Source organism: Sinohyriopsis cumingii, chromosome 3 (genome assembly GCF_028554795.1).
Source record: "Sinohyriopsis cumingii isolate HCF-2022 chromosome 3, ASM2855479v2, whole genome shotgun sequence".
NCBI lineage: Eukaryota > Metazoa > Mollusca > Bivalvia > Unionida > Unionidae > Sinohyriopsis > Sinohyriopsis cumingii.
The window spans coordinates 76,429,347-76,451,536 of record NC_142963.1 but is presented as its reverse complement, the minus strand read 5'-3'; the positions used below and the strand labels follow the sequence as shown (position 1 = coordinate 76,451,536).

Below are 22,190 nucleotides of genomic sequence, written 5' to 3'. Positions count from 1 at the left end.
TGGCGCTGGTGAGGTCACCTCGAGAAACTTGAAGTCATCTTAGCTTTTTCTATGCATAATGGCAAAGTGACAGGCACTGGAGTGACTATTTCACCGGAATTGCCCCACACCATGGACCCTGCAAATTAGAATATGGAGTTTTGACATCCAGAAAGAATGTAAACTTCTTTTATATTTTGCAGATGCCTTGCTCAAATATATGAGATGAAAATATTCAGGAAGATATGTCCATTCCAGAAGGAATTACAGCCAGAAATCAATTCAGTTGTCAAGGTACCATCACAAGTAACTGTTCACAAAGAAAATCAGTCTTTTAACTTTTTCTCAGATCAGTTTTATTACAAATTTATTTTCAAAGTATATGTGATTCAGAGTGATGTAAAAAAAATAATTTTAAATTGATTTGACAGTTAACACATTAACCCCTGGAGGTTTTCGTCATTTTTGCCTGAAAATCGAGTAGGAAACACATTTTGAAAGCTATTTCTGAATAGATCCGAAAACACCAAATCCCTGGTGATCTTTCAATAACATACTGACTAGTTATATTAGTAACATCATTTTTCATTGGCTGTTTGACTCGCACATGAGCAGAAGGGTAAAAGTTGTTTTTTTTTTTTTTTTTGTTTTTTTTTTTTTTTTTTTTTTTACTAAACGGAGCCATTATTTTTGTATTGAGACCACTCTTTATTCCAAATGCCCATCTTATCCTACTTTTTGCAAAGGCTTATCTGTCTGTTTGCAGTTCATACTGGTTTGCCTTAGATTTGAGACCAAAAAGTCTCAAATCCTGACAAAAAATCAAATTCCGACCATGGGTAAAAAAAGTCAGGTCCAAAAACTGAGGTTTTTTTATATCTGTATTTTGTAGTGCAACTAGATATTCCAGATTATTTGGTATCATTGTAGAGCTACATCTGTCTACCTTTCTATAATACCACCCACTTTAGTGTATCATGCATGACCTTGACGCTACAGAGCTCGGCAGTATTCTACTACCTCCTGTCTTGTTAAGTCGTCGCTAGGGGTTAATGTGTTAAAGGTACAAGAAAAAGGAGGCTTATAACATAACACAAAGTATGAAAAGATCTAAAGATTTTATTTTACAGCAGAAGAAAAGACCACCTGTAGCAAGATAACCGAGTTGGATTTCGGATTTATAACAGAACACTTTAGATGGTGATACAAATACAATGTTTAATGATGAATTAGAAAAAGAATTATGATTAATACATGCGGGTATAAGATCCAAATATTGGACAAATTAACACAATCCACATGAACCTAATAATGCAACAAATGTAAATACAAGTAAATGACCTTAACATAGTACAAGGACAAAGGTGAATGATTCACAGTAATTTCGCACGATGAAAAGAATGATGTGTTTTACTCAAATAGTAAAATGATGAAAACAAAGTGACAGATATCGTACAGAATATCTTTAGAATCCCAAAACACAGGGTATTACAAACCCCAAAATTAGCCCACAGCTAGAGGATTACATGTATCGAGTTACTCACTTTGTCACTAGCACACTTGGATACCAGTCACACTGGTCAATCAAGCAACATTTCAGGTAGTCACCGATCACCATTCAATTCCTTGGTCAATCAAGCAATCAGTGCCCACCAATTGGTCAGTAATGCCTGATCACCTGCTGCTCAACCAGTAACACTGTTCACTCATCTGTATGGCTGCTATGATTCAGCTTGGTCAGTTGCTATGGTCAGTTTTTATGGTTAGCTCTACAGCTGGTACCATGTCAACTCCGATCAGCTGAAAATACATCTTACACCGTGTACTGTGCAAGACATGGGCATATACGATAACACATAATGATGTTATATATGGTAAGCAACACAAATTACATTATCGGCACGTCATTACAAGTAATACACATGTTCAGAAGTGAACCTACCTGTGTCCAATAAGAATCCTATGGTACTAAACATTTCTTAATAAAAGGCAATTTTATTTCTAATATAAATCTCTTGCTAAGTCACAAACAAGAATAGAAAATATTTGCATTATACTGTGTAAGCCGAAGCTACATAGAAAATATACAAAAATAAACGTGGTTGTACAATAGTTATAGACACAAGAAATTAATAAATAACTCACATACCTCTACAGCTGAAGATGTGCAAGTCCTTTAAGTAGACTGTTCACTGACAAGATGTTCCATAATGTGAAGATTTAGTCTTACTGTGAGGCATTTATACACAGATGATGCAGCCATACATTATGCGCTGGAAGTATTCAGTTTTTCCCATCAAAAGCACTTCGCATGTGCGTCATATGATGAACCGAACTCACTGTTTCGAAATAATTGTACAGTATACATAAATCACCCTCAGGCATCGTTGTACACAAAAAGAACGAAACCAGAGTACATGTATTTAATAAATAAAGGGATTTATACAAATCCGTGACACCACCAATGACTTGTTGCATCATTGGCATGCATTAATGCTTTTAAAAAAATTTATGAAGACAAGAATAATGGAAAGCTTAGTCATTCTGCTCATTATTTTATCTTGATAACAGTCTTATAGTCAGAGTCTGATGTCTGACTCTTCAAAATATGTCTTTTGCTTTCTGGACTGAGTGTTAGAGTCTTATGTTTGTCTCCTGCAGTCCAGGGATGGTATATGTCTTTTGATCATTCGAGATGGATGTTTGCTGCCTGTTGCCAGATGTTTGCCATCTGGTTTGTCTGATAACTTCTTGTTAGTCTAATGTTAAACTGTCTCCTGCAGTTAATCCATCTCCTTGTCAGTTGAGCCTTATGTTTGTCTGCTGGTACATGCTTGATGCTCGTCATCTGGTTATTCTTATGTTGTCTCTGCCAGACAGAGTTGGATTTTTCTCCTTTGTTCATTGAAGCTATAGTCTGAATATACCTCCCTGTTTGTTTGTACCCCCCTACCGCTTTAAAAAAACGAAAAGCAAAAATTAGATAAAAGACACAGAATTTAGTCAGTTCAATTTCATTGATTTATAATTTCAAACCTGATTATGACCAGGTGGGCCCTAACACCATTGTCATCTGCACATTCCATACTAAACAGAAGTTTTCAGTGTAAAAGACGACCTTGCTCACAATTTATTCCCATTTCCTGGACAAGTCCATTTTTAGTGAAGGGGTGGATGTACAACTACACACGTATGTATTTGGAAGGAAAATACTACATCATCTGCTTACAATATTTACAATGTTGAATCAAGCAAAAGAAAAAATTGACAACTTTAAATTGCCTTTCATTTGGATAAATACGAATAGATATTGTAATGACAACAAGAGAGCTTATGCACATGGGCGCCTGGGGGTGGGGGGTGGGCAAAGCAGTCAGTCACAGCCAGGAGAGTTAGTATAGGAAGCAGTCTGAAACTAAAGCTAATATTTACATAGGGTTTTTAACGGAATCATATGAGATATTTTCAGCTTCATTTGCATGATTAAACTTGTTGGAATTTATATATATATATTTGCAGTATGATGGGGGGGGGGGGTGCCAATGCTTCTGCCTTAATCATTGTATTTTCTCACCAACAGTTATTAATTTTTGTAAAAGCAAAATGGCAATACACTATTTTCAATCTTTATTGCAAACGTAAATCTTGTTAGAAGAAATTTTATGTCCAATAATTAAATGGATTTTTTTCAAAAAATACAAAGTGATATGTACAAAAAATTATGATACATTTAAATAATTAATAGTTTGATAACTGGATTGTGTAGGAAAAATTAAAGGGTACGAAAAAATGCATGAAATACAGTACATAACCAGGCTGCTCAAAGACCTATCTCTGTTGTGGAGACAGCAAGCCCTTCTTGCAAGCCTCTCAGTGTCAGACCAAATCAGCCTGCTCTTCCTCGAGTACTGTTGGCAGTGCTGGTCAGCTGGCTTTGTTTGATCCTAGCATGCTGAGAATGTGGTTCTACTGATCATGGCTCCATCCTCTGATGATTTTTGGTCATGGATCCTACTCAGTATTTTTAATTTTATTTTATCATTGCTCTTGAATTTTTCCATTTCAGTTGTAGGCTCGTAAGAATTAATTATCATGACATTTTCACATCATTAATTACCTAATTATTGTGCTTTTATGCACTAATCAACAGACTGTTTGATACACCCCTCAAGATAAGGCTCCTTTGCTTATATGTCACTTTTGTGGCTCCAAATTGAACAACCTCAAAAAAGAGAGACTACTGTATTTAACCAATGAAAGGCAGGCATTAATGATATTTACAGTACTATGACTGCCATCATGGAGTGTGTCTTTGAACCATAACTCCCATTGTTCAGTTAGACATGTTTCTTGTACAGCAGGATTATATGAGAACTGTCAGATGGGATTAAATCAAAGTTGGTAAAATTATTGATCATGATACATGGATGAATGGATTAGGTTCTGAAATTCGTTCATTACCAAATCCTGTAGTATTGCAGTAATAATAGTAATCACAGAAGGTATGCAGTTTCATGATGCAATTAGAAAATCAATAAACCATCACATCCAGTTGGTCTCACACCACAGTGAGGAGCTGCAGACAAGCTAGCAAGATTTTAACTGGAATGTTATGATGCAGATTATATAGGGGACAATCAAATTTTACATTGTATACTTCCAGACTGAATCGGTACATTATCTATAACTATACTGTATACATGGTAATGCACACTACATTTGTCTTTGTAGCCAGTTTTATGTAAACTTGCCTACATGTATGTGAACCGACTTACATATTAGACTTTTATTGCATTTTTTAAGTTATGTCCTTTGAGAGTCTATTGCTCATCTCATTTTGCTACAGTAGTGTTTAGCTTTCTAGGTGTTTTTAATATCGTTTGCTACAGTAGTGTTTAGCTTTCTAGGTGTTTTAATATCGTTTGGATACTTTAAGCATGTCTGCCTTCATTTACAGAAGAGTACACTAGAGTGGTATGAACGGATCCTAAATGTCTACAAAACAAAGATGAGGGTAAGTTTATTATTTAGGACATTCTGTTTTTATATACCAGTCAAAAGATTTCAGCATATTCTGTCATGATGTTGTCCACCCATCTATACATACGTCTATTACGTACTTATGTAATCTTGCATGGATCATCTGGTGTTCAGTACAGCTGTTCAGTTGCATTTCAGTATTTACTTGGGTGCCTTCTTTGATATGCGTGCATAGATATTCTCAGACTAAGTGAATCAGAATTTTATAAATCCCAGTTCGTTTTGTTTTTCATTTATACAGTAAAGCTAAAATATTTTAGAAAGTATAAAAAATGTGGTGTGTAATAAATAAAAAACCTCATTCATGTTTTGTTTCGATTCAGGGGAAAAACTTGTTTGATATGGCTTATGAAATTATATTGGCCTGACAGCCTCAACATATCTTTATGCCACATCAAACTTTTTTTTGCCGACTCAGAATACAAGTATCCAATTTTGTATGTGTATCCATCCCTCTCCAGACCTGCCAACTTTTATGATTTTGTCATAAGTCTTATGAAAATTACCCTTAAAATAATGTTACGTATATTTGATTTAATCCATATTTATTTTAATTTAACTGTTTGTCAGTTTTACATTTTTTATTCTATTATATGCTATGGTAATGTAAATTTATTCACTGGAGATGATATTTTTCCAGAATTTTAGTTGACCTGAATCATTCTTTTCATAAACACCAGGTGTTGGCCTGGATGCTGACCCTGATTCAAAATTAGTAAACAAAGTTCTATTTTTATTTTAAAATGATTGGTTGTTGTCAAGGTCATGATGGGGCTTTGGGTTTAAGATGTAAACAACTTTTTTTAAATTTCTTATTGAAAATTATTGGTCTAATCAAGGCCATATTCTGTGTACGTGATATAAACATGATCACATGACCCACCCCTTCTGATTTCGCAACTTGGGGGGAATTTCAAAAATGCATCTCATAATACAATATAACCTTTGTTTTAGAGAGAGAAATCTCAGTTTTGGGCTTTTCACACTGATGTCAAGTTAATATGTTGTAGCCAGATCTTGAGCTATAATTTTCTTCAGATCAGTTGGATTTCAAAAGGATTAATTCTTTTTTTTCTGGAAATATTTTGAGGAGTGCTCACACAGAAATTTTGGAAAGACATTGCTTACAAATTTAATTTGGATTTCCAACACTGGAGTGCCATTATTTGTATTTCTACAAGGAACTGTAGATAAGCACAGTACTGACTACAGCATATGTCATCGTCATCCATCTTGGATTTTCCATCAGGATTCGAACTTGAAATTATTAGAACATTTGTTACTAGGACTTTTGCAAAATAATTCATGGATTATTCTTAGTTTGATTTTGGATTTGATTCTTGAAAACGTAAGTTCTTCTCCTTTTTTCATTTTTACAGAATTTTTCCAGGAAAATAAATTATTTGTTAAATTTTAAAAAGCTTGTTGTTTTCACTATTTCTATGTTGCCATTTATTCGTGCCTAAACAAGTAACAATACAGGCTTACGGCATACTAGCAAGAACTATGGAAAAATGATTGTTGCTGAAAAATCTGGTTAATTGGTTCATCTGTGTTTTATTTGGATCCGGCTTTCATCTTGGAATTAGTGAAATTAGTCAGGGAACCAGACTAACTTTACAGCAGCACCCCAGACACTTTAAACTGCACCTATTTGTTCATGCGAAGCGTCTGCATGATCAAACTGTTGATTATAGAATTTTTTTAAAAATGTTATCCAGAAAGCAACACATGTTTAAGACAAAAGGGAAAATAAGCTTATAGAAAAGTGTTAATAATCAACACAGAAGAATAAAAAGGAGTATTCAGATTCTTGTGAATAAAAGCTGGGTAGGACAAAATTACATTTATTGGACATCACATGCCAATTTGAGTATGTCTCTTGGTGGGAGATATGATTGCCATCGTCATGTCAAATGGAAAAAATGGAAAAGAATTTCCAAGAATTATGTAAAGTTGAGAGATAACAACAAACCATTGAGCTGCATAGGGTCTGGAACTAGAGTTTGTGCAACTGTACTAATAAATAAAGTACTTTACAAACTTTTCAGTTGAACATAATGTATATCGTCGATGCATCTAACTTTTATTTACATTTTCCAGCTTTACAATAGCAGCTGTTGATATTTTGTTACACCTTACTGAAAACTGGTCAATCTTATGGGAAAAAATCAACTGCCTTACTGAGACAGACTCGTCAAGGTTGGCAGGTCTGCCTCTCTTTCCTATTTTGTTTGCACACAGTATCTAGTCCTTCACCATCTACCATTACCAAACTTTGTAAGTTGCTTGTGTTTGAGCTAATTGCAAGGAGCATGGACCCATATCTACCAGCATATAATGTGCAGGGAAATATGGGTTAGTTTCTTGGGACTTGTGATTAGAATAGACAGTATAGACCTGACCAGCTGTTGCATAATGCACTGGCTGATCTGGGTCTGTGTTGTGTGCAGTTTGACTTATACTGGAGTACATACGGTATATCATGGACAGGTGACAGATAAAACTGCTGCACATACCCTGATATATTATTATGTATTATTATTAATGTATTGATTGGGCAAAGGTGACCTTAATAAGCAAAGTTGAGGAAGTAACAAATTGCTGAAACCTATAGTGATCTTTGACTTAATGTTTGGTTTGAGTATTTGATAGTTTAATTTGAGTATTTGATAGTTTAATTTGAGTATTTGATAGTTTAATTTAATTTAAAGATTGCTTTGCATCAATTGAGTAAAAATAGTTCTTTTAATAATTCATATTCAGTTCAAAAATGTTTTGGGTCTTAAAAGGTAAATGTTTAATGAAATGGCTAAAAGAGACAACTGATGTCAAAGGATTTAATTTTTTCTTGCAGGTTGATCAAGATGAAGAAGTGTTGCAGGGTTTAATAGAGCTGACAAATGCACTAAACACTGACATGCATCATGCAGTTATGTTTTACACAAAATTGTATGAGGAGTAAGTAGTAGTAGAGCTGTTGTTTGTGTGTGTGTGCGGGTGTGTGTCTGTGGAATTATTTGACCTTTGCTGCAACCATCAAAAAGATCTTTGCACATCAAAATCATTGCACATACCAGAAAGTTTGGGGCCAAAAATCGATACACAACGTTTGAGCTCTGGACAGTACATTTTTAAAATCTGTCAAATGATGTATCCTATTAAAGATATATGGATATGTGATAATTTTTCTTTTATTCTTAAATTCTGCTCTGTAGTTTTCTATTTTTAATCAGTCAGATAATCATGAAATTCATTTATATATCCATTTCACATTGGCAATCATTGTAATAATGTCATCACTTTTTTTTACAACCTTTATGCTTAGAAGGTTAGAAAGGTTAATTCAGAATGAAGTCCGAACTCTTCTTGTGTTTTGAAAGATTCTCTAAGGTATTGAGGCCATACCAATCAAGTTGACAGAAAATATATTGCCACGATTTAACCTTTATGTAAGTCCAAATTTGAGAAATGTTATTTATCAGATGTCAGACACACATTTATTTAATCACAGTTGTGGATCCTAGAAATGAGGTTAAGTCAAGGAATAAGTTCAGCTTGTGAATCCCTGGACTGGTATAGTTCTTAGCTTTATCTGTCCATAAGGCACCAAGTGAGTTTATTGGAATGGTTCTTTGTCTGTTGAGCATCATCTATTCACGATTGTCATACATTTTCTCAACAAACTCTGCCTTACAGATTTGTGCATGATTTTACATTAAGCATTCTGGCATCAAGGCCTTCCAGATTTGTTCAGAGGATGATGATCCTTCATCTGGTATGGTCACTGATGCTAATCCTAAAAAGAATACTGTTAAAAAGACTTGATTTTTAAAAAAATATTCAACAGAATTTGACAAACTTGATGGAAAGTATCCTGGCATAAAGGTGTTTTACTGTTTGAACATCAGTCATGGCCTCCATTACTTAATCTGCAAAAATGTTTCAATGACTCCTTTTCGAAAACTGCTCAGCTGAATTTGACAGAAATCATAATAGCATAAAGCCTTTCTAATTTGTACAAATCATGCAGAGCTGCCATCACGATTTAAAAAATGTGATTAAAATCAGTAAGCCATGAAGGGCTTTTCAGTTTTGATCAAATGCTGCTGATTTTCCATCTGATAAGGCCACCATTGCTAAGTACAGATAAACCTTTAAGCAACTTCTATGAAAACAAACTGCTCAACAGAATTTTCACCATATTCAACAAACAGTATCATGGCATGAAGGGCTTTCTGCAGTCGATTATTAGGCAAATGACAAATGAGTGAACACAGACCAGTCTGAGCCTCTTGTTTAATTCAATGCTCAGTCTTCACCCTCAGTTACTTGACTGTATTGGCAGATTGCACTAATCAGTATGTAAGGTTGTTACATAGAACAATTGCAGTTGGCTATGTTGTAATACTGGTACAACAATAAACTAGAGCAACACCCATTTGTTCTTGCTTGGTTTTTCTTTTAAACTAGACAGTTTGCCACCAGTAGTAATTTGCAACCAGATATAAATCAACTGTGGAGGCTTAATTTCTGATGCAGGATAAAGTGATTTCAGTAATCATGTCAGACTGAAAATAATAACTTGCCAACATATAGTTTTATTTGTGCAAATTTTATTAATTTTTCTGTACTCGTTCATCAGTTATTTTATAGGCAAGAAATGAGAGAGCAGTTTGTCCCCTACTTTCAAAATGTACAAACCCAGAGACCTCTAATATTTTGAACTTTTGGGAATTATTAAAATCAATCTGTGAAATTCCACTTTCTGACTTATATTGACTGAATTCCAATAAAAATAAAATTTGTCAGGGCATGGGGGGGGATACAGTTTTTGAACATACTTTTTCTATGCAGATATAAGTAGGGAGAAAATTATCTTGTCATCAGTATAACAGACTGTTACATGGACTATAGTTTTTCAGTATAAAACACAGACTGTAAATAACAAGAAAATTAGACTCTAATTGATATAAAAAAAAATGGCTGCAGAAATGAAGAGAAAAGAAAAATGTGGATCATTTGCGACAAAACTAATGTTTATGGTTGTAGTTATGACTTTAGAAAATGTTAGAGAAATTCATGGTTCTGGAGTTGTAGGATTGGGTAAACCAATTATTTTCACAGGACCATAGTTGTTTATTACTATATACAGTCATGTGACTGCTTTCAGCCAGATGCATTATGATTACAAAGAAGTTTCCTACTTTTAATGAATCTGCTGTCCGTTTTGAATATTCTGCCTAGATTCTGAAAAATTAGCAGTGGGAATCCTGATTAGCATGATCATGTGTTCTCTGAATGATGGTTACTTGGGTATTGATGATATTCAGCTGAGTTGTACCTGAAAATGCATAATAGCATTTAAGATTATTTTTGGATTGCTTGTTGCTTTGGCTGTGTGAAAACAGGAATTTTTTAGAAAAGTTAACTACTTCCATGCCTCACAAGTGATTGTCCTTAAATAAGGTAGATACAATTCAGCATAGATTGGAGAAGGTACATGTTGATTCGACTCTTCTTTTTTTTTTTCTTTATAGACTTGTCAAAGTGCCATACTTCAAGAACTGCTACCTTCAGCTTGAAAAACTGGTAAGTTTAGTGATGTGAAATTTACTGCATTACAGAAAGAATGGATGTTAATAGTGCCACAAAGTGAATAACAGTGCAATATGACCCCACTATAGAATGCTCCAATATAACCCAAATTTGGATATAACACGGTTGTGGCGTGGCTCCCAAAATTTCATATACAGTGTACATGTACTTTTCTCATACACAAAATATTTTTTTTCTTTCTTGTAAGTACAAAAAGTAATGTTAAAAAAGTATATAATTTTTGGGGAAGAGATCGTGTATTAATTCTAATATAAGATGATTGTGGTGTGGCTCCTGCAATTTCATATACATGTATTTTTCTCTTACGTGAAAAGAGGTTTTTCATTCATAAAAGTACAAAAAATAACATGTAAAAAGTTTATTCAGGGATCATGCTGGGCTTCACTAATATCGCAAATTGAAATTTACATTCCATACTGGCAGCAAAATATATTATCTGGCAATTTTTTTCCCAACATTATTGACTGTTTAAATTTGTATATACAGCCTTGGTTTTGGAGTGAAGAAATTCAGAGGCATCATGAAAGGAAGCCACAAAATGTATATAAAATGCACGGGAATTTATCTATTGTTAGATAAATAAATTCTTTGTTTATATTGACAAACGATCACAACAGTGCATTGTTATATCATAATCCACTTAGTCTGACATCTGGCTGGATTACTTATGCCATGCGATCTTAACATTTTTATTTTTAAAAATCTGGTACCAGAGATCAACCGGATGAGGCCCTACATCATAATGGATCTTTCGGATGAAATAGTGTCCGATTATCGGCTGCTCGCTAGTAATTAATATATTTATTTTGACTGACCTCTGTATGTTGATGGTAAGTAAAATTCCTCTTCTTTCCACTCATAGAATTAAATCCATTGGAACACTCATATTTTCTGTAGTGATCCCTGTCAGAACAGAACATAACACCTGTGTATTCATCGTCTGTTGACCTTTCTGTAAACAAGTTATGATGCATGCGTGGAAGGAAGCATCACTCAGCCACCAGAAATGTCACAACAAAGAAAAAATCTATAAAAAAAAACAACAACTAAAACACAGAGATCTACTTCTTGGTCTATCTATGCTATCTGGACTAGCTAAAATCTACCAACTTTTGAAGGCAGGAAAAGTAACTGCTACAATAGACCAAACAAAGGCTAATTCTTTCTGTTTTTAAAATTTGCCCGGACAAAAATAGTCTTTTGAAAATCTTTTGAAACATTAGATATATGGCCATCAAGTTAATTGAAGATGGGGTATCTTGCAATGATGTTTATTAAACTTTTTAATTTGTTTAAGTTTTCATTTCCTTTTCAATAGTCTCATCCCCTGGGTAGCCTCGGCAAGATGATACTCTCTCCAGCTGACCAAAATTTAGGCCAGTTTAAGTACATTTAAATGTAGCGTAAACAGCTATAGCCTTGTGCTATTGTAGCGAATTGTTAAGTGACAGTTGGATATAGATCAAAACGAAGACTACCATTTTTTTTTATAGATATGTGTTATTGGTGTTTTCTAACAAGATGCGAGTCATTAATGAAGTTTATAACGTGATCTATACTCATATTCATGTATTTGTTATATACTTGTACGGTACTTAATGGAATATGGACTGTAATGCACTGTAAGTTATCAAATACATGTGTTTTTCAGACTAGTTTGACTTTATTTAATCAAAAGCATATATTTTTGCACCCGCTTTTATTTCCACACACCCCCAACCCACCCGCCATATTTTAGGCAAATGTATCATCTTCAGCTAACTGACTTGGTTGGTTATAACATGGTCAGGTTCTATAGACCCCAACCACCTTGTTATAGTGGGGTCACACTGTACATTGTTCCCTCCTTTTCCTACACCCAGTAACTTGTGAAGTTGCTTGTAGAGGCAGGTGTGGATCCCATATTTTCATACAGAAGAGACAAAATAATTACGCCACTGTTTGCTTAACATTTAAAGTTTGGTCAGTATATTGCCCATTCTGTCATTGAAAATGATGGTTTGTGCAGATTACTGTATATGCTCGTTCACAGCATAATGTGCCTGGAGTTTATGGTCTGTGTTGTTTGCTCTACTGATTACTCCAGACAAACTGCACTGTGAGACCAGATCTTCCAACGCATTATGCTTAGACAGATCTGGGTCTGTGCAGTTTGCATTTGGAATCATCTTATGAACAAATATGTACGGTAATATGGAAATGACGTGACGAAATTTGAAAATTTTAACACATTAACCCCAGGAGATTTTTGTTGTTTTCACCTGAAATTCAAGTAGGAAACACATTTTGAAAGCTGTTTTAGAATACATCCTAATACATCAACTTTCAGGTGATTTTCCAATAACCTAATGCCTAGTTGTGTTAGAAACATAGGTTTTCATTGGCTATTTGGCTCGCGCATGAGCAGAAGAGTGAAAGTTAGATTTATTTTTTTAATTTATTTTTTCCTTAACGGACACATTATTTTCGTATCATGACCACTCTTTATTCCATTTGCCCATCTTATCCTACTTTTTGCAAAGGTTCTTCTGTCTGTTTGCAGTTCATAATGGTCTTCCTTAGATCTGAGACCAAAAAGTCTAAAATCTGGACACAAAATCAGATTCCTACTATGGGTGCATTTTGGGTGGTGAAAAATCGGGTCCAAAAAATGAGGTTTTTCCCTCTGTATTTTGTAGTGCAACTAGAACTTCCAGATTATTTGGTATCATTATAGAGCTACATCTGTCTACCTTTCTAAAATACCACCCACTTTAGTGTATCATACATGACCTTGATGCTACAGAGCTCGCCAGTAGGCTACTACGTCCTGCCATGTAAACTTGTCACCTTGTTAATTAATACATTAACCCCTAATGTATTAATTAACAAGGATTTTATAATTTTTTTACAAATCGTCAAAGAATGGCTAAATTAGTAATGTATGTGCATGGTCGATGCAAAGTGATTAAATACGCAAGGAAAATTCAAATTTGGTGACGGAAAAAATGCACCCATTAACACATTAACCCCTGGAGGTTTTTGTCATTTTCGCCTGAAATTTGAGTAGGAAACACATTTTGAAAGCTATTTCTGAATACATCCTAATACATCAACTTCCAGGTGATTTTCCAATAACCTAATGCCTAGTTGCGTTAGAAACATCATTTTTCATTGTCTATTTGGCTTGTGCATGAGAAGAAGGGTAAAAGTTGTTCTTTCTTTTTTTTTTTTTTTTGCTTCCTTAACGGACCCATTATTTTAATATCGAGGCCACTCATTATTCCAAATGTCCATCTTATCCTACTTTTTGCAAAGGTTCATCTGTCTGTTTACAATTCATACTGGTCTGCCTTAGATCTGAGACCAAGAAGTCTAAAATCAGACACAAAATCGGATTCCGACCACGGGCAAATTTTGGGTGGAAAAAAATCAGGTCCAGAAATTGAGGTTTTTCCCTCTGTATTTTGTAGTGCAACTAGGACTTCCAGATTATTTGGTATTGTTGTAGAGCTACATCTGTCTACCTTTCTATAATGCCACCCACTTTAGTGTATCATACATGACCTTGATGCTACAGAGCTTGGCAGTAGGCTACTATCTCCTGCCACATTAACTCATCGCCAGGGGTTAATGTGTTAATAAGAAATCGTATATTTTGTAAGATTGTCTTTAACTCATTCAGCCCCAGCACTGTTATCAGTATCACTGCTGCTGTGCCCCAGCAGCACTAAGCCATGTCTAGCTGCTTGTGCCCCAGAGAGTTTTTACCTGTTTGGAAAATTTTGTAAACATTATGCACATGCATTCTCTCTTACCTTAATTTCTCTTCTTGTATCCAATAATTATCCACGAAATCTTCACAAGTTATTCCAAATGAATTTGTCTACACAGTGATATATTTTTTTCTATTTGTCCGTGTTTTTCACAACTTATTTATACACCATTTACAAAATTATGTGCAACTAAAATCATTGATTTGGACATGCCGAAGATGATTGCTCCAATCTGCTATATCTGCAAGATCTCTATCATCATCACTATCATCATTCTCTTCTTCTGACAATTCAGTCTCAGAAACTTATGTCTAAAGCTTAATCTCGCAAAATATCCAACTGCCGGACATATCTTTCTCTGCTTGCTCAATATTTTCTAGATCAAACTTGAGAAACTCCTCATTTTTGCTCTCATCATCATCAAAAATCACTCTCTTGTCTGCCATCATTTATGATTTTTCATGAACAGAACACATGTAGTGAAACTGCTCTCAATTAGTAGCCCTTGGCTTCTGAACAATACAAACTTGCACAAAGGAAAGTAAAATCATTTCTGATTGGTTTAATATTGGTCTGATTCTGGAAAAACCCTATTTGTAACCAATCAGAGACGTACCTAACACACATTCACCACAACTGGAGATGGGATCAGCCATTGAATGCAGTAAACAAACCACAACTACAGGTGGGATTGGCCATTGAATACAGAAACTGGATCATGCATACAGACGGGATCGGGACCGAAAGAGTTAATAATATTTTCTAAATAAAGAACAGTCAATGATGAATTTAATGAAAATGTTGGACTTTACCTACTGGTGCAGTGGCAACAATGTGAGAAATAAATACCAATTAAAGAAGTCTTTTAAAGTGTAATTCATATTTTAATTTTATTTATTGGTTTGGTTTCATTGTTATCATATAAATGGGACATGGATTGTTCTATTGAAATGTGAAGAGTCATTTGACTGTCATAGCTATTCCATGAAAACATAGCTAAGTGCTTATTCAATGGTTAAGATTTATTTTGACAACAGTAGCAAATACTTGATTTTCCTTTTTCATTATAAAACAAGCTATTTAGCAAATTATTTATCTCAGCCAGTCACAATATGTATGAAAGATGCCATCATCACCCTAACACCCTCGTGTCATGCTGAGCTTAATTTGTTAAAATCACATTGTAGACGACTCTGTAGTGGTTACCTTTGCTTTATCTGCAGTTTGTTCCTCAAACTTGACTGTGATACATTCGAACACAGACTTACAAGTTGCAATAAAACACACATCTTTTTCTCATTCCACATTCTTTTTGTTGATTTTTTGTGTGTGCTGACTTCAGTCTGGCATTTTAGGACAGTGCCAATGACATATGCTGTTTTGTTAGCACAAATGACAAAGGTTGTACACAGTTTAAGCCATGAACTACTGATGAAGTGACATTTAAAATTTCGATCTTTGAGGAATTATCCACTGCAAACATCAATGGATTTCACTCCATCAGTTCATTAGTATAATTCTAGCTATGAAGTTTGAAGTTTGCAGTGAATACACAAGGGAAGCAACTCTAATTTTACTGAGACACATTTGTGAGTACTGCATGTCAATTTTATTTCTATTAAAACTCTTCAATCAGTCAGTGACTGTGTACATGTCTTCATCTTATTTAATATCCTTAAATATTAAAATTCTTTAAATGAATATTTGTGTGGGACAATGGAGATTGTAATTCGCTTGCATAAACATTGCCACAGTAAGCTTTCATGGCCCTCCTCACTACTCATTGAGGGAGCTGTGTATGTGAATGGCACCTGAATTTACAGGCGGACTTTGAGAATTGTATTTACAAATACAATTATACCTACTTCAGCAACCAGCAGGATGTATAGACCATCTTTGTATTATAGGTCAAGTACCTATTGGGATACTATATGTACCGATCTGTAAAGATCATCGACCTTTGTTCAGAGGTTTTGTTGTTATTCAAATTGTATTTGTGGCTGTTGTGTTGTTGAAATAGAAGATTATTTCTGCATTTTTCTGATTCTTCTTTTTTGAATTGATCAGACTGCAGTAGACTCTGCTAATTCAAAAAAAAAATCAAGATTTATAATTGCAGCAAATGTTGACTAGTTCTAACTTACAGTGGAACGTGTTTTAAAATCGACTCCAATTAAGTTTTTTCTGGACTGCAAAGAACTGATTCAGGTCCAAATGCATTAAATCATGATTATTTTAATACTCTTTCATTTATAACCACATTTAGTTGTTTAACACATTCAGTTGTTTCATATATAAATATGGAACATGGCTAATTGGGATGCTACATATACCAGATACCTGCCTATTTTTGACACAGACATTTATAAATTGTCATACTGGGCTTGGCGCTTAAGGCTGCAGTTAGAGGTGCATCTATTAGTGATGGTTTTCATTTTCTGTCTTAAATGTTCTTACAGACTGCTGCATTTTGTCTTAATTATCTTCCTTAAAAAAAAATATGTCTGAAAAGTTCTGTCCATTTATATTTTTGTTTTGATCATTTGCAATGGTAAGAATTCCAGTGATGTTAAGTAAGGTTTCAGACTTTGTGTATTACTTTGATTGGAAGTAAATTTATTTGCACCAAGCACCCATGTTATTTAGCTTTCAAATTTATCATGGCTTGAATGAAATTTTGTCCTTAAGGTCAAGAAAGTCAGTTTTATTTTGTGCCCCACCAGAAATGATGTTGGGACATTTTGTGTTAGCCTTGTCCATCGATCTGTCTGTAAGGTTAAGTGCATGTAAGTCAGTTGTCAGGCACTGTGTCGGATCATTCTTGTTCTATGAGCACATTTCCAGTTGTTTTGTTTTTTCAACCCTTTCAATCATGGTGCTACATGTACAGGGTGCTGTGAATAAAACAACATGCCACCAGCTGACAGTATCCCACTATGGCTGGCAGGAAATAAAACAAAATGCCAGCAGCTGACAGAATCCAAACATGGCTGGCAGGGAATAAAACAACATGCCAGCAGTTAACAGTTTCCCAATATGGCTGGCAAGAAATAAAACAACATGCCATCTGAGCTAACAGTATCCCAATACAGCTGGCAGGGAATAAAACAACATGCCAGCAGTTAACAGTTTCCCAATATGGCTGGCAAGAAATAAAACAACATGCCAACTTAGCTAACAGTATCCCAATACAGCTGGCGGGGAATAAAACAACATGCCACCAGTTAACAGTATCTGAATATGGCTGGCAGGAAATAAAACAACATACCACCAACTGGCAGTATCCTGATATGGCTGGCTGGGAATAAAACAACATGCCATGCCACCAGCAGACAGTATCCCAATATGGCTGGCTGGGAATAAAACAACATGCCATGCCACCAGCTGACAGTATCCCAATATGGCTGGCTGAGAAAAAATGCAAATCAAGATCAGCATATTTAAAGCTTTCGATTCAGTATTTAGTTGTTCTTTATTTCTAAAGTATAAAATGATAAACATCAGCATTCTTGCTTATGTGAACACCAAGCAGCAAGTCCCAGTTTAGTGTGTGCTATAAATAGATTCCACTCACTGGTGTGATTCAGAATCAACAGTCACTGTTACTGCTGTGTAGGATTTTTGGGATTGTTTTCTTTTTTTTCTTATTCTTTATAATGGTATTTAATGATTACGAAAAAGGTCTTTCATTAAACTTAATCCTCAAATATTGACCTGGTGTATCCTTATTCTACTGCAGCAGTCATTTACATTTGTGGGGAAATTTTATGATGTCTTCTTTAACATGATTGGCACGTTAGGATTTATCTAATGCACTAATTTGTGCTATTCGAAACTACCAGAAAGTTCATTTAGTGTGAAGTAATATTCCCATCATAGCTGCTTAGAATTAGCCATACAAATGATGGTTGTTTACCCCAGGAGCATCAGGAAGTGCTTACAATGGACATATGGCACAGGCATTGAAAAGCACATACATTGATATGTGGTAGAGACATAACATTGCACTTGCATGAGCTGCTTTGTAGGAGATGTCATATTATATACAAGGTATTCTATGCATATTGAATAATGAAATGGGATCTTGATCAAATCTGCCTTCTAAGAGAGATGACTATATATCATAGCAAATTTTTGCTAGGGGAATACTGTATATTAGAAATGTACTGTGGCATGAAACATTTTCTAACCTTGAAGTCTGTTCAGAATTTGTATGCATCATTTTTTTTGTGTGGACTGTAATTGTGAGGCTTTGCAAAATTTTATGAAGACAGTGAGAGAATACAGTATAGCCCTAATCACCTGAGCATATTTTGTTTCTTCTTCCCGCCTCCCCTTCTCCTTTTCCTTTCCCTCTTAACTTCATGCATGATATTACATAGAAAATATGTCATTCTTGTAGATACTACGACACTAATTCATCCAATCCGCTGTGATTATAGTCTGTAATAAAATAAATAATACGTTTTCTCTTTTTTTCGGGAGATTTTCTAGCCAGTGAAGATTGTTATTTATATTCAGTAGAAGGCAGTGTTAAAACCTAAACAGAAAATAAAATGTTTATTTTATTTCAAGGGTCTCCTTGGTGGCCAAGGGGTCTGAGGTGCTTGCCTTTACAGATTGCTTGCATTTCACCTTGCTTAGCATGGGTTCTAGTCTAGGCTCAGCCAACGTTTGTATTTGAAAAAGCTTGCTAGTAGCTTCTCATAGGCTGGTGGTTCTTCCCAGATTATTCCTCCACCAAATATACTGACCACCATGTATATTATTATGTGCTATAAATGGCATTCAACCATCAAAGTCAGTTATTGAGTTCAGCCTCATGGCTGTTGCATTGGATGACAGACTGGTGTGGATATGATGGATGTATAAAGTTCATGTGCACTGAAGATTCCAGTCATTTCGTTGACAACTGTTTCCATAAATGCAACATAACCCATGCTAATTGTTTGATACATTGTGTTAAAGTTAGTACCTGACATGACTAATACATCAGTATGCATCAGAACCTTAACCAATGCCTTGTTTGTCATCAAAACAGGTTGAAAAAAATGAGAAAATACAAGGATTTTATTTAGTGCAGTGATGCCTTTTAGGTGTCCCAAACACAAGATTGTATGAGCTTGGCATATAGCCCTGTGTTGATAGTTGCTGATAGTACATTTGTCAACATTTGCTGGTAGCCAATTTGTAAGAGAGCATCTTGGCATCAGAACATTCAGTGTAGAAATGATGATGATCCACTATGAAATATGACCACCATTACTAAACAATAGAGGTAAAATATTTCAAATCACTTGTCTAAAGCAACTCAACCAGAAGAATCCAATCTTGCAGTTTGAAGACCTTTACATTTTGAGACATGTTAATCTGATATTAGATATGGCTACCATCAACCACAGGGTCAGTTTACACCAGTTTTAACCCAAGGATAATTGGCAGTATCAAAGCATTTCAACATTGTACTTTAGTCCACTTTTAATTTATATTACTGGAAGTAAAAAGAAAACACAATTTCTGCAGACTTTTCAAAAACTGCTTGACATTTCATCCAGATAAAGCAAAGGGCTTTTCAGCAAAAACATCTGTCTTTTAGAAATGTATTTAAAAACTATATATAATATTGCTGTCATTCCAAAAAATGTTTTTAAAAAAAGAAACTACATTCCAACCAAAAGCCAAATTAAATGAATGTTTCTAATCTGATTTGATGGGGAACATCCAGGGCAATATATCTTAAACCTCACCTAATAACTGCTATTACATATGACTTAGTCCCTTGTTTTGAAAAGGGTTGTGATAAGGAAATGCTCATTTTCATCACATTTGCTTCATATACAGTCTTGCAAAGCAATAAGTCATATTACTATTGTAAGAAGAATTTAAAATGTGTGTCTTACACAAAGATATTGTGACCTTCCTGTCATCCTTAAACAAATCGAAAGAGAAACATCCATTCTCTGTCAAATATTCATGATGGAAAATTTAATCAGTTTCTTCTTTAAAAAATACTTTTCATTTAGAAACAAATATTAAGATGGTCTACTAAAATTAGTTTCTTTTGATCAGCATGAAATGATTTGATTTTTATACTGATTTTAGTAATCACAATAAAATTGCTATGACAGAAAATGATGAAGTGAACAAAAAGTTTATAGGACCTTTGAAAAACTTGAGTAATTTATAACCAGTGCAACTGGAAACATATCATTGTGTTTCGCCTCATCTAGGTTACCTGCTCATGTGGACTGTTAATGAGTCTGCTGAAAATTGCATTTATTACAATGTCCATGTATCTAAATGAAACTAATTTGCCGATCACGTTGCCAACGTAGAACATATTAATGGAAATAAGAAACAAACACAGTCAAATAAAATCTCCGACAGTTACGATTACAGTGGCAATAGGAATAGCTGATTATCTGTTTAAGATGAAAATTAAATTTAATCAGGAAAGAGGGAGAGAGAGAATGTGATACAAAAAGAGAAAATTTATTCCTACACCCACTTGTCGCTAAGCAATCCCCACTATAACAGTATGTGAGTTGCCATAGAGACTTTCCAAGCTAACCATGCATGTTAAAAAGCTCATAATGTTCTGATCAAAGACATTGTGAAGACTAAGTTCTGCTTAATTAACTATTAATCCATGATCCATGGTGACTTAATGTGTAATACAGGTTTAGCACCTACTGGCACAGATAGGAATAGAAATCATGTAAGCTGAGTTTACCATGATCAAAGTGCATTGACACTTGTGTTCACATGTTCACTTTGGTCCTATTGAAGTTTCTTAATATTGTTTTACTTTTTCAGCTCTTAAACATGTCAAATTCCTGCAGAACATTCTTTTTTTTAAAATTACTAATAGATACACCATCAATGATTAACAAACAATCCAAATACTTCCATTCACTGTTTTGTATTTTTAACCAAATTAAACCCATATGACTGAGCAATGAAACAAAATCTGTCACCCAATGGACCTGGATATTTGACATTTTAGTGTACTCCAACATTTCACAAGTAATCGTCTGTAATTATAATGTATTTTGTTGCTCTTATTGACAGAAGTTTTTTCCCCTTGTAACTGTAGCCAATGTGATGCGAGCTTTATTCTTTTGTAATTTTCGGTAGCTATGACACTCTGCTTCTGCTTTCCTAAATCCTGCATTATTATCTCCCCTGGCAGCTGGCAGATGATATTAGAACAGGCCTGGAAAATGAGGTTGGTTGCATGCTGGAAGCTCTTCTTTTTAGTTCTTTCTTTTATTTTGTGGTTTGATTTTGCATCCATTTCTGTTAAATAATTGAGTTATATGTATGCAGGTATAGTGTTTAATGGCACATCATCAAAATTCAGCCATTTTCTTTTGTTTTATACAGATAATGTGATTTTAATTAGTCTCACTGCACTACATTGATAGAATGTTTTTGTTAATTGTAAAGATGTCACGCACTGTCAATTCACTTTTAAATAAAATTATTTAAAACAGCAAGTTTGCATACAAACTTTTAACTTCATGGAGGCATCAGATGCAGAGGCCAAAATTTTCACACATGAATTTGCCATAGCACTCTGTCAAACTATTTTTCAAAAGAATTTCGTTCCAGATCATGAAGGATTTGCACTTCCAGTTGGCAAGAGATGCATTGATTTATTGGTCAAAATGTTTAAGGTCGAAGTCACAGTGGCACAAAGATGAAAATGTTTCAGCTTAATACCTTAAGGTCTAGACCAGAATTCTTTACCAAACACTGTTGATTACAATTGGTTTTAGGAAGAAACATAATAAT

At 34.6% G+C, this 22,190-nt stretch overlaps 1 protein-coding gene across 1 annotated transcript in view; it reads left to right on the top strand.

Moving 5' to 3' along the window:
* Positions 1-22,190, top strand: part of LOC149803139 (BAI1-associated protein 3-like) — a 349,073-nt gene that overhangs the window by 197,700 nt on the left and 129,183 nt on the right. Inside the window, exons 12-15 of the mRNA XM_089953890.1 lie at positions 183-273; positions 4,937-4,993; positions 7,877-7,980; positions 10,560-10,611. Of these exons, the coding sequence (XP_089810016.1) occupies positions 183-273; positions 4,937-4,993; positions 7,877-7,980; positions 10,560-10,611 (304 nt within the window). The remainder of the gene's footprint in view (positions 1-182; positions 274-4,936; positions 4,994-7,876; positions 7,981-10,559; positions 10,612-22,190) is intronic.